The 15,615-nt window shown below is 35.4% G+C and overlaps 2 protein-coding genes and 1 long non-coding RNA gene across 3 annotated transcripts; 1 reads left to right on the forward strand and 2 right to left on the reverse strand.

The window, feature by feature from the left end:
* Positions 1 to 610: 610 nt before the first annotated feature.
* On the reverse strand, positions 611 to 7,794 carry Cyp40 (Cyclophilin 40). The gene is made up of 8 exons (XM_073089181.1): positions 7,544 to 7,794; positions 5,394 to 5,531; positions 4,847 to 4,953; positions 4,103 to 4,288; positions 3,331 to 3,450; positions 2,696 to 2,864; positions 1,398 to 1,501; positions 611 to 1,016 (listed from the first exon to the last, which is right to left on the reverse strand). Exons 1-8 carry the CDS (start codon positions 7,614 to 7,616, stop codon positions 738 to 740), a joined length of 1,176 nt encoding a protein of 391 aa, XP_072945282.1. The 5' UTR covers positions 7,617 to 7,794; the 3' UTR covers positions 611 to 737.
* Positions 7,795 to 8,071: 277 nt separating this feature from the next.
* AP-1mu (adaptor protein complex 1, mu subunit) lies at positions 8,072 to 9,791 on the forward strand. Its single transcript, XM_073089274.1, has 2 exons — positions 8,072 to 8,209; positions 8,368 to 9,791. The coding sequence occupies exon 2, from the start codon at positions 8,372 to 8,374 to the stop codon at positions 9,638 to 9,640; it is 1,269 nt and encodes a 422-aa protein (XP_072945375.1). The 5' UTR covers positions 8,072 to 8,209; positions 8,368 to 8,371; the 3' UTR covers positions 9,641 to 9,791.
* A 4,013-nt stretch (positions 9,792 to 13,804) lies between these two features.
* Positions 13,805 to 15,463, reverse strand: LOC140754368 (uncharacterized). Its single transcript, XR_012103650.1, has 3 exons — positions 15,235 to 15,463; positions 14,569 to 14,784; positions 13,805 to 13,974 (listed from the first exon to the last, which is right to left on the reverse strand). It is a non-coding gene; the product is annotated as an uncharacterized LOC140754368 (long non-coding RNA).
* Positions 15,464 to 15,615: the final 152 nt, after the last annotated feature.

Genomic DNA, 15,615 nt, shown 5'->3' on the forward strand with positions numbered 1-15,615 from the left:
CACACGACACTGAATTTGCTATCTCAATACCCACAAGGAATAAGCTGGAACGCCATATGTCCCAACTTAGTCTCTAGGGCGAAATCCAGGAAGGATTGATTTAATAAGGCAGGTCATATTGACCATTTTTTCAAAAGTCTAGTAATAACTTTTTGGCATAACGATGAACATTCTAGTACTACAACCCATTTGCCCACTGTTGGGAATGGATCTCTCCTTCATATGGAGGTATCACCACTCTGCTCTAAGGGAATGAACATTATTTTTCATATAAAATACTTATTTCAACCAATGACCAACAAATGTTAGTCCACCATATGTTGCCCGTGGTCATCTGTTATCAATCCCCGGTAAGATTAGAATTATATTTAAAGTCGGATCCAGAGGAACCTTTAATGTGCTCAAATCCCCCAAAGTATAAAATCATGTACGTTTATCGGGACTTCTAGGAAGCGGGAATATTTCAGAAATATGAGGACCAAGTCCCTAAAAATTGAAATAAAAATAGACAATATGATTTTAGATTGTTGCGATGTTAAACAGGCAACGAAAATTTAATCTTCTATACCATAGTAATATTTATATTAATTATAATGTTATTCTTTATTTGTATTTGAACCCATTAGTGAAAAATCCTGAAGAAACATAGGCTTATGTTCGCATATTTCACGACAAACAGAGAAGTTTCACTTCTACACATTAGCATTACTTACCATCCCAGAACAAACACTCACAGTTTAAAAATCATCACTTTCAGCATCAGATTCGTCCGAGTCTTGCGTTGAATTGTCTTTTTGCTCCCGAAAAAACTTTGAGAGCCGCTGCCTCTGGACGTCGTTGTACGTTTTGTATGATATCCGCACCTCGTCCATCAGTTTGAGAATCGCTCTGTTGTTCGGGGAAACTCTGTTCGCATGTTTTAGGTCTACAAGGGCGCCGTCGTAGTTCTTAAGGGCGAAGTGAGCTTGCGCTCGCCTGTATAGGGCCTTTTCATTCGTTGGATCCACTTCCAAAACCTGTAAAATGTATTAAGTATATTAGTTTTAGTGACCAGTTGAATGAATGATTTGAATGTTAAATTACATTAAGTGATTGAAGCGCGCACAGTCCTACGCCTCTTATAAATTGTAACTTAATCAACTCCAGATAGAATTAGATATTCCTACCTGAGGTCGGCCACAGATGCGCCCCTACCCCTGAGGACTAAGCTGGAATGCCTTGGAAAATATGTCTCCCTTACCACACCCTTCGAACCAGAACCAGTTGAACAGCGCTCAACACTGCTGTTATGAGGCAGAAATAGGTGTGGCGGTGGTGCTGCCGGAGTCGAACAGCAACGGGTTCTACCTTCAATCACACTATACAAGTCATTCATTAATTTCATATCGAAACTGTACCTCATTGCACGTGTCGATGCACGGCCGCCATTTCTCCAGCCTGATGTGGCAGGCCGCCAGGTTCAGGCTGCTCTGCCGCAAGTACTGCACCATCGTTGTGATAACTGTCAAAATTTATTTATTTTAATAAAACACTTTTGTTAAAGGAGGTTTGTTAAAGCTCTGTTAAAGGAGGAAAATAGACTGTTGGTAGCAGAACGAAAAATTTTACGGAAGATTCTGGGACCAGCCCAGTCCGATAGTGGGGAATGGCGATCCCGTACAAACAAAGAGATTGAAGATCTAGTGGCCGAGCCTAACATCATAGGAGTAATTAAATCCCACCGGCTTCGCTGGCTTGGCCACGTTGTAAGAATGAGCGAGGATCGCGGCGTCAAGCGCGCGTACTTGGGGCGTCCAAATGGTCGACGCCCTGTTGGCCGCCCAAAATACCGCTGGGCAGACAGGGTCGAAGCAGATTTGCGCGAACTTAAAGCCAATAACTGGCTTGAAACTGCGCAAATCAGGGACAAGTGGCGAAATCTCGTGTCGGAGGCCAAGACTCACTTTGGGTCGCTGCGCCAGCGGAGTAAGTAAGTAAGTGAGTAAAACACTTTTGTTAAGATTTTTTGGACGTGACAGTGAAAACAGAACTGCAGCGGCACTGATGTCATAGTATGGATATGTTTCTTAAGGTTCACTATGTTTAGATGTTAAGGAATAAATGCCAGTATAATTGGCGCGTTGCATGGTGCAAATTTGTGCGTTGCGTTGCTAATTTTGGCAGTACGGCACCACGCCACTTTTGATTTTTGACACTCAGTAAGGATGTAAATTGGAGAAATTATTGTTAAAGTATCGGTATTCATATTGCATGTCTAGAATATCAATTTATACAATATATTGAAAATCAACAGTACATATTATTGTATGTTGAAATTTTATAATTTCCGCGAAACTCAAGTAGAACGATCCCTTATTTCACCTTTTATTATTTTATTAATACTTTTTTCCGACCAACTAAAATTTGTGCAAATTGTGTGTACAAACATTCAGGCCCGGAAATGGAAATCTATTCATAATTTAGACATCTGTCTGGCCGGGAATCGAACCATGCATATAAATGTTGTTATTATTATGAAGATGATAAACAATAGAGTAGACTGTAGATTTGATTCTCATTGCAGTTTTCTACATATAAAATTGTAATGTAACTTAAATGTTTAATTGTAATTCAAAAATAAGTCTTTCTTACTTGAAATAAATAATTAAATTATTATTATTAAACTTTCGCTATATTATATTTTAATCACACTCACAGTCCTCCCTCCGACGGCGATCGGGCACGTGATGCACGGCGTGCTTCAAGTGATCAACATAACGCACACACTTGGTGTACTTTCTAGCCGCAGCCCCGTACCGCCCCGCACCGAACAGAGTGTTTCCCGCGTGTTTTATGTCTCTAAGACATGGCATCAGCTGTTCTACCTGGAAAATCATTCACAAATATGCAATTGTGAAAAAAAGAGTAAAAATATGCGCTAGACGTGGGGTAGATAGATTATTCTAACACTAGTCTTTGTCAAAGATTTTCTTCTCTATCGCAGATTCGCAGTGACCATGGCCCATGTAACGTGGGTCGAAATATGAAAACTACTACATTTAATTAAAAAAATACAAAAATACATATTAAAATGACTCAATTCCGCAACTTGACTCAATTTCACAACTTATAGAATATTAATGAATGGATAACATGTTAGACTGATTATAAATAACTGGCAAAAATTAAGAAAAACATCGTAAGAAAAGTTTAACCATGGAATCCAATTAAATCTGAATTGCTTCATCATTCTTCATTGCTGCCAATATTGCCAATCTACCTTTTGTCACGCTGCTAGATAACCCATGTTCAGCAATGTAACAGAAACGTATGAATGAATGGTGAACTCACACTTAGAGGCTCCCTCATATCCTCGGGGAACTCAGGCAGCTCATCCGCGGTACCATCGCGGCAATTCACGTCCCAGTTCTCAACATCTTCCAACTCCCCACAGTCTTCTATAACGCATTCCTAGTGAAAAAGTATTCTGAAGTTATTAAAGGTAATTTTATGATGTCATAGCATTTTGTTTTACTTTAGAAAGTTATATAATTTATAGTAGAGTTAGGTAGTTTATTAACTTGTATGTATATTTATTTATCAATATTGCATGTGTTGTACATTAATTGTAAACTAGTTTATCTGTTATTATTGTGACAACGATACCACATTTATTTTCATTTTCTACGTACATATCAATTATTATCATTGTGTGCTATAATAATTAAATTGTAATTTTTAACTGGTTTATATATTTTATAATATAAGAGTAGCAGACGAGCATGCAGCCCACCTGATGGTACGTAGCTACTGCCGCCCATGGACATCTATAATCAACCCCAGATAGGATTAGATATTGCTACGTGAGGTCGGCCATAGATGCGTCGCTACCGCTGAGGACTAAGCTGAAACGCCTCGGAAATGTCTCCCTTACCACACCCTTCAAACCAGAACATAGCAGCGCGTAACACTGCTGTTATTAGGTAGAAATACGCCGCCACGGTGGTACCACCGCAGTCAAACCATGAAGGGTTCTACCACCATCAAAAACCTTATATAAAGTTAATATCGTGACTGCATATTTTAATGTTCGCAAGATTGCCTACTTGACACTATAGCTTACCATTGTAGGTCTTCCATCATCATTGGTCCGTTGCACCTCATCCAGCACCCCAGCGCCGCCCAGCACACGTCCGAACACCACGTTGGTGCCGTCCAAGTGCGGACACGGGCCGCTCGTCACACAGAACTGAGAGCCGTTCGTGTGCGGACGACCTTTGTTCGCCATTGATAGGACGCCGTCTTCATGCTTGAATGTTCAATAGAGAAAGGATTAGTTGTGTTTTGATGAAAGATTTAATTTGTTTTCAATACGAAAATAGACCTTAATCAAACATTTTCTCCTACATATCACATCTGAATCATACATTATATTCGTACGTAATAAATGTATCTATTTTATATAATCATATAGAGGGTGAATTTTTCAAAAAGGCCTTCAGAGCCAAATCCAAAACGATTAGCGAAAAATGCTGAAAAGATTTACGACCTGAAAGCTTATTTGAAAAATGCACCCTGTATATTAGATACATTTACTCGTATTATGTCCCTCCTGACAAGTAAAATATTTAACAGACTAATTTATATGAATTTCATGTTGATTTTCTATAAGCAATTAAAGTCTAAATAGGCAATAGCGTCCACCACATGGTAACTAGTGAGTGGCAATTATGGAGTAATCATTTAATCAACCCCAAATTGGGTTCCAAGTCCGATCTGAGACCTAACTTATTATGTGTCAAAACTCTCTCTTTAACTACTCCTTGATCAACTTTAAGTTTACATCATAAAAGAACTTGATAATTACCGGTAAAATAAAATTTTCGTCTTCAAAAGTCGGTCCATATATGCTCTCGCCGCCGGATCCATCACCATGTATTATGTCACCGCCTTGCACCATGAACAGCGACATAGCTGAAACAATACATTAGAAATAAAACACAAGTTTTGTATAATGTAATCAGAGTCCTGATAAAAAGCTCTAATAATATTTTGATTCATTCAACCATCTTTATAAATACACTATGGGATATCGCTCCGTAATATATATTGCAACATTTTATATATAAAGCATATTATTTTCTACCTTTCAAATTACAACACATCTTTAAACTACTGCTTTAAAGCAAAAGTATTTGTGACTGTAGAAAATGTTAAAACTTTCTGGTTCGATAATCTTTAATCTACTCTGGTTAATCTATTCTTTATTTGGGTGTCTAATAAAAGTGAGTGATTTTGTAAGTACGAAGTGTTGTTTGTAAGTCGAAATTAATGGACAAGTGTCTATTTTTCCTTATGATCTTAGGGAATATGTTATACATTCATAACCAATACCTGTTTGAATATTGACTAACCTTTATGAAATCGAACACCTTTGTAGTGGAGTGGTTTTCCATACACTCCAATTCCCTTCTCACCAGTGCACAGTGCTCGAAAGTTCTCAGCTGTTTTGGGTACCACATCTGCTCTTAGTTCTATCACCATGCGCCCAGCTGAAAATTTGTGCAGTTCACAATTAATTTTACTTTATCAAAATTATATTTCTTTATCACAAAGACAACTTTGAATTAAATTTTTATATTTACTTCAAACAATTTTTATTAATAGTAGAGTCCACGCCAAACTTGTAGTCCTCTCTGAATATAGAAACGAGTCGCGTCACAACAGCAAATTGTAGATATTAGCGGGACGAAGACAGCGCGGGACACCTCGGCCCCGTACGCAGCCCGCTCTCGTCGCCCACGGGTACATAGAGTAGTTAGTATGCCCGTATACGCGTGAGGTTGTGTTCGACCACATTGGCTCTCTCGCTACACCTGCGCGCAACAACTTCAGAGCGGACTAGAAGTTTAGCAAGGACTATAATAGTATAGTGGTTAAAAAACTTGGCCTCATATTCAGGGGGTTTGACGTTCCAATCACACACACACCCTTCTGATGCTTATGTTATGTATGTATTAGGCATTAATAATCACTTGCTTATACTGTGGAGAAAAATATTGTGAGGATACTTGACTGTGTTTGAAAAAAACCTGAACTGTCTGTGAAGTATTTTTTTTTACAATATAGGAGTAACAGACGAGCATGCAGTCCACCTGATGGTAAGTGGCTACTGCCGCCCATGGACACCTGTGATCAACCCCAGATAGGGTTAGATATTCCAACCTGAGGACACAAATGCGCCGCTACCCCTGAGGACTAAGCTGGAATGCCTCGGAAAAGTATATCTCCCTTACCACACCCTTCAAATCGGAAAACAGCAGTGCTTAACACTGTTGTTATTAGGCAGAAATAGGTGTAACGGTGGTGCCTCAGGAGTCAAACCATAAAGGGTTCTACTACCTTCAAAAGTCAGCGTGGTCAGCATGGTGGATAATAGCCTTAAAGTTCAAACCCATTTTCCTAAAAAGTGTGCCATGCTAACAGTGGTACAGTAATGGTTGACAATGTATTTATTTAAAATATTGTCTTAAATAATGAGTTAGCTAATAGGATTACTAATAGCATATACATATATTTACATATTATGGATATTTACATATTTAATTACTATCATAATAATTTATAATGATATTTGTTCATACATATTTATTTAAACATTTGATAATAAATTATATAAAGTTGTAATTTCATTTAGAATATAACATTTTTCATTTGAATTACAATAATTAAATGATATGGCCTTGTGTGGTTGGCATGTAATTTAATGGCATGGCATTAATTTAATTTTTAATACAAATGTTGTGATACCTAGGCCTTATATTGGGGATACCAGGTTCAGATCCCAGTTATGCACTTCTGATTTTTAAATGAAAGTAAGCATATAGCTTAGAGAAGATAATTATAAGTTGTTTTAACAGTGAAGAAAATATTGCGAGGTCAGCACAGATGAATAGTCTTTAAAAAAGGAAGTCTTTAAAGATAAGAAGTCTATCAATTAACATTTGTGTAGTGGACTATGGCCTAAAACCCTCTTACACTAACAGGAGACCAACAGTGTGACAATAATGAGTTGTATCCTCAACAAGATGTAAAAGCTAACACACCGACTTAGAAACAAGTGTATATAAAATTCATCGAAACTCATTTTTAATGACTAAAACATCTTCCTATACATATATAATAGTTATGTAAATTTATGCTGCAACAGTTTCAAAGTCCTTGAACACATTAATAATATTTCAAAAATATACACTGGTACCTAAACAAAATCATAAAAATAAGGTCACTAATTTAAATTTCAAATGCACTTCATTATGTAAAATAAAGCTTTGTGATATAACAGGTACATTATCATTGAGGTGCTCGGTGCAACGGATCAATCGACCAACAATGTTTCACGACCTCAGCACACTATACTGAATCGTAAATCATCAATCTTTATGCACATAATGCAATGATAAATTACGATATGTTTTACACATATAACTTATCCTTTGTTCGTGTTTTGCTATCTTAATAACACTTTTATGTGCAAATTAATAGATCAATGTACAGTACTAACCTTTTTCCCCGTCAATAGCAATATCTAAGAAAACTAAGGGATTCTTTTTCTTCGGCTCTGTCCTCGATACCATTTTTCTGAACTCATCTACAAACACTGCTTCTAATAATACGAAAACAAACACACTGTACTTTATGTGACCCTCACATCATTCGTCCCTTTGATAATGAGAAATCTTTAATTTTAAATAATGAAATAAAAACAAATAAACAAGGGCATCGAGCCAACCTACACCAATCACAGATTGAATATTTGATTGTCAGGGCGACAATGACATTAGTTATGACAGCCATCCATGTTATGCGTTTCGTTTGTAGATTTATTTTCTTATTAGAAAATATTTATTCACTTTTCATTTTTTAATTTATTAATTTTACAAAAAAAATATATGTCTCTACAAAAACATTGAATAGTAATAATGGTATAAGTATTTAATTAGATATTTTCGTATAAGTTAGGAGAATGCGACGGCTCTATGAATCTATGATACTATACCCGAAAACACAGAATGTCATCTTTACAGTCATTGTCATCAAAACATCATTGACAGTTGACACTGACAAACGCTAATTCACTTCAACACAATTGCGTCACCACGTCTGCGCTGGAATTAATAGAATTGCAGATAATTATGATTTATAATTAAATAAACGTATAGTCCACCACGTAAGTACATCAACGCTTAGTTTACATCGTTCAGCGTCATATATTTTATTTGGCAAACCACATCTCAGCGAATTGATATGCTAGGACATGTAATACAAACAGGTTTTGTTGGTTATAGATAGAGCGATAAGTGTCATCAGTGATAATTTTGTTTCCAGCGAGATGTCGTCGTCGGCTATATACATTTTGGACGTGAAGGGGAAGGTGCTGATATCAAGGAACTACCGCGGCGATGTCGACATGGGTGTCATCGACAAGTTTATGCCCCTTCTCATGGAGAAGGAGGAAGAGGGCATGTTGACTCCTCTGCTGCAGACCGGAGAGTGCACCTTCGCGTACATCAAGACTAACAATCTGTACATCGTGTCCACTACGAAGAAAAACGCCAACATTGCTCTCGTTTTCGTGTTTCTGTACAAAATAGTCGAAGTCATGACAGAGTACTTCAAGGAACTGGAGGAAGAAAGTATACGCGACAACTTCGTAGTTATTTACGAGTTGATGGACGAATTGTTGGACTTTGGCTACCCTCAGACCACTGATAGTAAGATCCTACAGGAATACATAACCCAGGAGGGCCACAAACTCGAGATGCAGCCTAGAATCCCCATGGCAGTGACCAACGCAGTCTCATGGAGATCTGAGGGCATTAAGTATAGGAAAAACGAAGTATTTCTAGATGTTATTGAATCTGTTAACTTGCTTGCTAACTCGAATGGCAATGTACTTAGAAGTGAGATAGTAGGGGCCATAAAGATGAGAGTGTATTTATCTGGCATGCCAGAACTGAGGCTTGGCTTAAACGACAAGGTCCTCTTTGAAAGCACTGGCAGAGGGAAATCTAAGTCTGTAGAACTAGAGGATGTTAAATTCCACCAGTGCGTGAGATTATCGCGCTTTGAGAATGACAGGACCATTTCTTTCATCCCTCCTGATGGTGAATTTGAACTGATGTCCTACAGACTGAATACACATGTGAAGCCGTTGATTTGGATTGAGTCTGTTATTGAGCGTCATGCCCACTCCAGAGTAGAGTACATGATAAAAGCTAAATCACAGTTCAAGAGGCGTTCAACCGCTAACAACGTGGAGATAATCATTCCAGTACCTGCTGATGCTGACTCACCAAAATTCAAAACTACAATCGGTAGTGTTAGGTACACACCAGAACAAAATGCTATCACTTGGTCGATTAAGTCCTTCCCAGGGGGTAAGGAGTATCTCATGAGAGCCCACTTTGGATTACCGTCCGTTGAATGTGAGGATGTGGATGGGAAACCACCGATTCAAGTTAAATTTGAAATCCCCTACTTCACCACATCTGGCATTCAAGTTAGATACCTGAAAATTATTGAAAAGAGTGGCTATCAAGCCCTGCCGTGGGTTAGGTATATCACACAGAATGGCGACTACCAGCTTAGAACTAATTAATCAATTGATGCCTGATTTGTCACATTCCTTATTTATAAGTGGCACATACTAACTATATCCATTATTTTCGCAATTATATTTCCATTGTGTTTTGAAGTATTATCCTGTAAGCATATTATTTTGACTGGAATAAATATTCAGTAAACTAGCATTTTTATTTCTCCTTTTTTTTACCTTTGATAATGAGCCATTCAGGATAATTTCAATACTGATTTGGTATGCAAATAAGGAGGCCTAAACCAAAGAGTATATAACCATTCTACTTTATGAAATGGACATATATGCACAGCAGCGCCGCCAAGCGATTGGGGGGTAAACTGAAGTTATTTATTTTGTATAAATTAGTATGTACAGTCAGCGCCTAAAGCAGATGAACAGATTAAGATTTCAAGAAAACCTACACACGCAAGCGTTCATAAGTAGCTGAACATTCATTATATTTATTTAGATTTGTGTCATATTTATTATGAAATAAATAAAAAGAAAATACACAATTTGGTAATATTTTTATTATTTACAACAGGTTTTAAAATATCACAACAACAGACTGAATAGGTACACAAAATATAATAACAAACTTGAGGCAGTCTTTAATACCTAAACCTAAAAGCGTATGATTTACATTTAGACCTTATATGAAGGAAAATTTACACTTATTCTTATGTGTCTTTAGTGCTCCCGCAATTTAATTAACTGCAGATACATCGCGTGCTTAAAGGTAAAAGGGCCTATAGCTAAGGGTTGGCAAAAAAAAATAAATTATGTGCCCTTTCAGCATAAATCCCTATTAACCCTTAGCTATAGGCCCTTTTACCTTTAAGCACGCGACATATTTGGACCTAAATTAAATGTAAACTAAGAAAAAACTATACGGACAGCACCTATAAAACTTAAATGTACTAAATACAAAAATAAATATGTTTGGTTTTTCATAGAAATAAAAAAAAAATATTACATTATATTTTCTTTATATTTTATCTTACCACTCAAAATACGGTTAATTGATCGGCACCAGGTAAACATTAAAATGTTAATTGATACATCGATAAACACTTGCCTAAACTCGGCTTTGTGGATATCACAACTAACTGGAAATTTAACAAATGTATCAACAATCTTTGCTATTTTGCGTTTAATTTTGTTTTTTACAAAGGTTTTTCTAGTAAAAATTATCGTTATTTCATGAATCTCATTGTAACAGTCGATCAATTGTCTTGATGGATAGGCAATCCATTGTTTTTTTATATTATATTCTTTACCTCTTATGTATTCGTTTCCAATATCTGTTTTTTTAGACAACAAGGTGCCTTTACAACTTTTGCATCCCTTTACTACTTTACGTAGACAGTGAGACAGCACCCAACCACACAAATATCTTTGCTGTTGATTATTATTAGCAACTACAATTTTTTCTCTATAAATTTGTTTAAATATTTTTTGGCTTAAGCTGGGCTCAAGCTCAACCTCAGTTTCATTTATGGTATTATTAAGGTTTTCGTTGAACAAAAACTCTAGAGTTTGAAGGTAATTATTTAAATGTCCTTCACAATTTGTGTTTCTTGTCTGAAGTGAAATGAAATTGTTTAAGAGTAAAGTTTTAAAGGCATCTTCGAAAGCTCGACAGTTAAGGGCACCATTTCTGACCCCTAAACTTCTTATATTACCGAAAAACATTTTAAGCGGCTCGAGGCTCAATTTTCCAGTTAATAAATAATCAAATAAATACCGTTTATGTAACATGGACCACAATGTTTGCACACCTTTAATGGTTTTTATTAAATTCTTAAGAGATGGGACAGATGTTGGATCAATACGTGTTACGTTTCCTTCTGTCTTTACTACTAAAAATTTAACATTATTTAAAAACACTTTGCTTTCTACCCATAGTTTGTGATGTGGTGAGTTTCTTCTTACGCCACAGCTGAATTTTTTTCCATTTGGGCTTCTGAAAGTCCGTGCATTTAAGCTGTCAAATAATTTATCAAATAGTAGCACTACAGGAATAAGATTTTTGCATTCAATGGGCAATAACTTTCTGGCAGTCAAGTGCTCCGCTGCAACTGCCACATTATGGCTGAAAATTTCCGTGGCCGTTTTGGCACACTTTTTTTTAATTTTTTTTGGGTTGATGTGCTCTTCAGTCAGCTGGTACAGAAATCTGGAAATATAATTAATGAAGGGTTATATAATTATTAAAGCAGTAATAATTTACTATAATATTTTATTTGCCTTTTTTGTATATATTTTACAGGTATTGAAATTCTATTTAGGAATCAGCAAATACAATTAATATATGTATTTGAAAGTCTTTGTAAAGGTGGTAGAACCCTTTGTGGTTCGACTCCGGCGGCACCACCGCCACACCTATTTCAGCCTCATAACAACAGTGTTAAGCGCTGCTGTGTTCCATTGAAGGGTGTGGTAAGGGAGACATACTTTTCCGAGGAGTTCCAGCTTAGTCCCTTAGGGGTAGCGGTGCATCTGTGGCCGACCTCAGGTAGGAATATCTAATCCTATCTGGGGTTGATCACAGATGTCCGTGGGCGGCGTAGCCACTTACCATCAGGTGGACTGCATGCTAGTCTGCTACTCCTATATTATAAAAAAAATATATATAATGTATTTTAAATGTAACCAACCTTAATTCTCCGAAACGTTTGTCTACTTCATATAATTGTTGAAGATACTGCCATTTTATTAATTTTCTTTTATTTTCATCTTTGTCATCTTTATACACCATATATTTAGTTAAAAGATTATTCCTTATACCCTTGAAAAGACGGGGCACATCGTACAAATGGATAATTTTTTGCTTGTCGACCTCATAAAATTCTCCGCGTAGCTCTTTGCCTTTCTTCAAATATGCTGCCTTAGTGTCTTTGAATAGGCTATTAATAGCACTAACGTTAGTAGCACCCTGGTCAGAAACGGTACATAATATTTTTAAACCTGTTGACTTTACATGTCGTATCACATCAATTATTATTTCTTTTAATTCCCGCGTGTTGAGAGACTGTGTGAAATAGTAAGCTATTGGTTGTTTGAAATTCGTTTTAATTCCATTTACCATGAATACAAGAGCACGGTTTGCAATTTTTAAACTTCCGTCATTTGTGACGAAACCTACAAAGTTATCAGTCTTGGAATCATACTGTATGTTTTGTGTCAGAGGCATCTCATCAAATATTAAAGTAACAAGTTGATCCTGCTCGTTCATTCCTTCAACAGTGTCTTTTCGTTTTTCAAAAATTACTTTATTTATTCCTGGACTTAACTTTACATTGTCCAGGCGTATTTTCAAGGATTTGGCTGATAGCAATTTAAAATGTTTGTATAAATAGGAGTTAAGCCTTGGGCGTTTTTTATAAAATGACAGGGGCTGCATTGTATCCTCCAATGTGAAGTGGTTGGCTTTAGGAGCCTTTAAGACTTGTTCATATCGATTATTGGGTTTTTCTTTTGTAATTCTCCTTTTTCTTGTTTTTAAATTGTATTTTTCAATTTTAGAGACTGGTCCCTTTTTGTTATCTGCAAAATAAATGAGGCTCTATAAAATATTTATGCAGGTAGCAAAACTTATATTTCGAATTTTTGTAAATTTTCGCTACAAAAGCAACCAATTAAGTTTATTATACTAAATCGAATATTAACCTGTAATTAATGGTTTTGACGACGAAGGTTCGGCATCATTGTTAGTTTCCAGCTCTACTTCGAGATCTGAAAGTTAATAAAATAGTTGTTTTACTTAGATTAACTGTAAACATTATAATATCATTTATTTCAACTATTATAACATCTTTAATAGATATTTTAGCAGATAATAAGATAATATTTATTATAAAAAAATAAATATTAACCTGGCAGTAATGTTTCAGATGTTGAAGACTGGTCTTTATCAATTGGTGTTGGGCATCTTTGATGATCTAAAAGTAATATAAAACATTGTTATATTACTTGAAATAGAAATGAGTATATGATGGTAATTATGATTTATGTTACTTATTGAATACTTTTCTATTTTTTTTTTGGATATGCAGTCTTGCTTTGTGTTATAAATTGTCAACTGAAATCTTCAATGTCTTTTATAATGGTAGTGTGATGAATTAGTGGATAAAGATTATTGATGATTCTGGAAGAAGATATTGTATTATTGGAATCCCATTCGAGTGTTTTAATACTAGTTACATTCTTACCTTCATCTCCATCTCCATGTACATCTGCAGCAATATGATTTTGTGGAGAAATACAGTTTTCTTTGTTCTCTTCAGGCCACATTTGTAGCTTTGCATAATTATGTTCTAATAGTAATAAGATTCCTTCTGAACGAAACAGCCCTGTAAAAATATATTTTATTTAAATTACATATCTTGTCTAATCTTACGTGACTTGGTCAACCTATTTAATGATCATTTTAATATTTGTTTATAAATACTTATTTATTTGTATATACAGGGTGATTTTTTCAAATAGGCCTTCAGGGTCATATCCGAAACTATAAGGATTAGCCAAAAATGCTGAAAGAAGTTATGAGGCCGATTTTGATAAAAACTAAAACTGCATTATTACTTTTTTAAAATATCTTTTTCCCTAGCCGGGAATCGAACGAGTTCAATGAGAAAAAAATAAATCCTCTATATTAATCCAGTAGACTACTTACTTATAGCTTCTTACTACCCATATAGTCAGTTTTATAGTGTTAAGCACTACTGTATTCTGATTTGAAGCGTGTGGTAGGGCAGACTTAATTTTCCGAGGCATTCCAGAATAGTCCTCAGGGATAGCGGCACCTGTTGACCAGCCGACCTCAGATAGAAATCTCATCTTATCTGGGGATGATCACAGATGTCCATGGGCAGGTGGTCAGGTGCACTGCATGCTTGTCTGCTATTCTTATATTACTTAAAAAAATTAAAGAAACGTAAACCTACCATTTAAATGAAGTGTAGGTACTGCCCAAGGTTTTAAGCGATGATTGTGTTGAATTTTGTGCTCTGGTATGAAGTGGTAATCACAGACTCTCTTGTTATTATAAATCTTCTCAAAGTCAGGTTCTTTCACTTTATCTCTTTTTCTCAAAATGAAAAGCCAAGTTATAAACAATTCTGGTCTTTTGCTGGGGTTCGGAAAGCGATGCATATAACCACCTGAAAAAGTTACTAATAATTTTGTTATAAGTTCAATACTATATAAATTATATAAGAAACTCTTTAAAAATAACATCCCAAAAATTGCATTAGCAGTATTATCTTTCTATTAGGTGACGGCAATTTGATAAATAATAACTAGACATCAGATTATATGCACTATCAAAATGCCGAAATATGCTAAAAAGAGCGAAATATGCACTAAAAGGGCAAAATATGACCAAAATATGCAATATTAAATGACTATATATTTTTAAGTTTTAAGCTCATTGACGCAAATTGATATAGGGTATTGCATATACAAATATGCAATTGCATATAATCCGATATCTAATAAAAACTTTTGTATGTTGTGTGAATAAATTTCAAAAGTTGTATCACACTTAAAACAAAGTTGCATTATGATTAATAATAGATAAAATATATATATTAGATATTTTAGAAACTTACTAAAATCGTCGCATCCAAAAACACAATAAACTCTCTTTTTCGAGAATGAGTACATTTTAAACAGTAACAATCCCTTATACTCTCGAAATGTACTCGAAAGTTTCAGAAACTTTGAACTTATTTACATCGGTTACTAATGTAGGGTTAACTCAGAGTATTGAATTATTGTAATAATAAATAATTATTTATTATTTGAAGTGAAGGTTAAGATCCGTCAAAATCGTCAAACGTTCCATTACACTCATGTCGCTTTCATAATATTGGATATATTACCTTAAATTACTTATTTAAAAAATATATTGAGAGACGTATTAAGTATGAGAGCAGAAGATGATAATATTTATTACATAATTTTTTATTGGTATATTAGTAGGTATATCA

This window comes from Epargyreus clarus, unplaced genomic scaffold (genome assembly GCF_041222505.1).
Source record: "Epargyreus clarus isolate Ecla_fem2 unplaced genomic scaffold, WU_Ecla_fem_2.2 ptg000029l, whole genome shotgun sequence".
Lineage (NCBI taxonomy): Eukaryota > Metazoa > Arthropoda > Insecta > Lepidoptera > Hesperiidae > Epargyreus > Epargyreus clarus.

What these genes read in the sequence shown, in the direction of transcription:
- Cyp40 (XM_073089181.1), bottom strand. Translation starts at nt 7,616, where the DNA reads ATGGTATCGAGGACAGAGCCGAAGAAAAAGAATCCCTTAGTTTTCTTA. An exon ending in TGCTATTGACGGGGAAAAAG is followed by an intron (nt 5,532 to 7,543) that starts GTTAGTACTGTA and finishes ACAAATTTTCAG; the next exon opens with CTGGGCGCATGGTGATAGAA. An exon ending in ATGATGGAAGACCTACAATG is followed by an intron (nt 3,451 to 4,102) that starts GTAAGCTATAGT and finishes CTTTTTCACTAG; the next exon opens with GAATGCGTTATAGAAGACTG.
- AP-1mu (XM_073089274.1), top strand. Translation starts at nt 8,372, where the DNA reads ATGTCGTCGTCGGCTATATACATTTTGGACGTGAAGGGGAAGGTGCTG.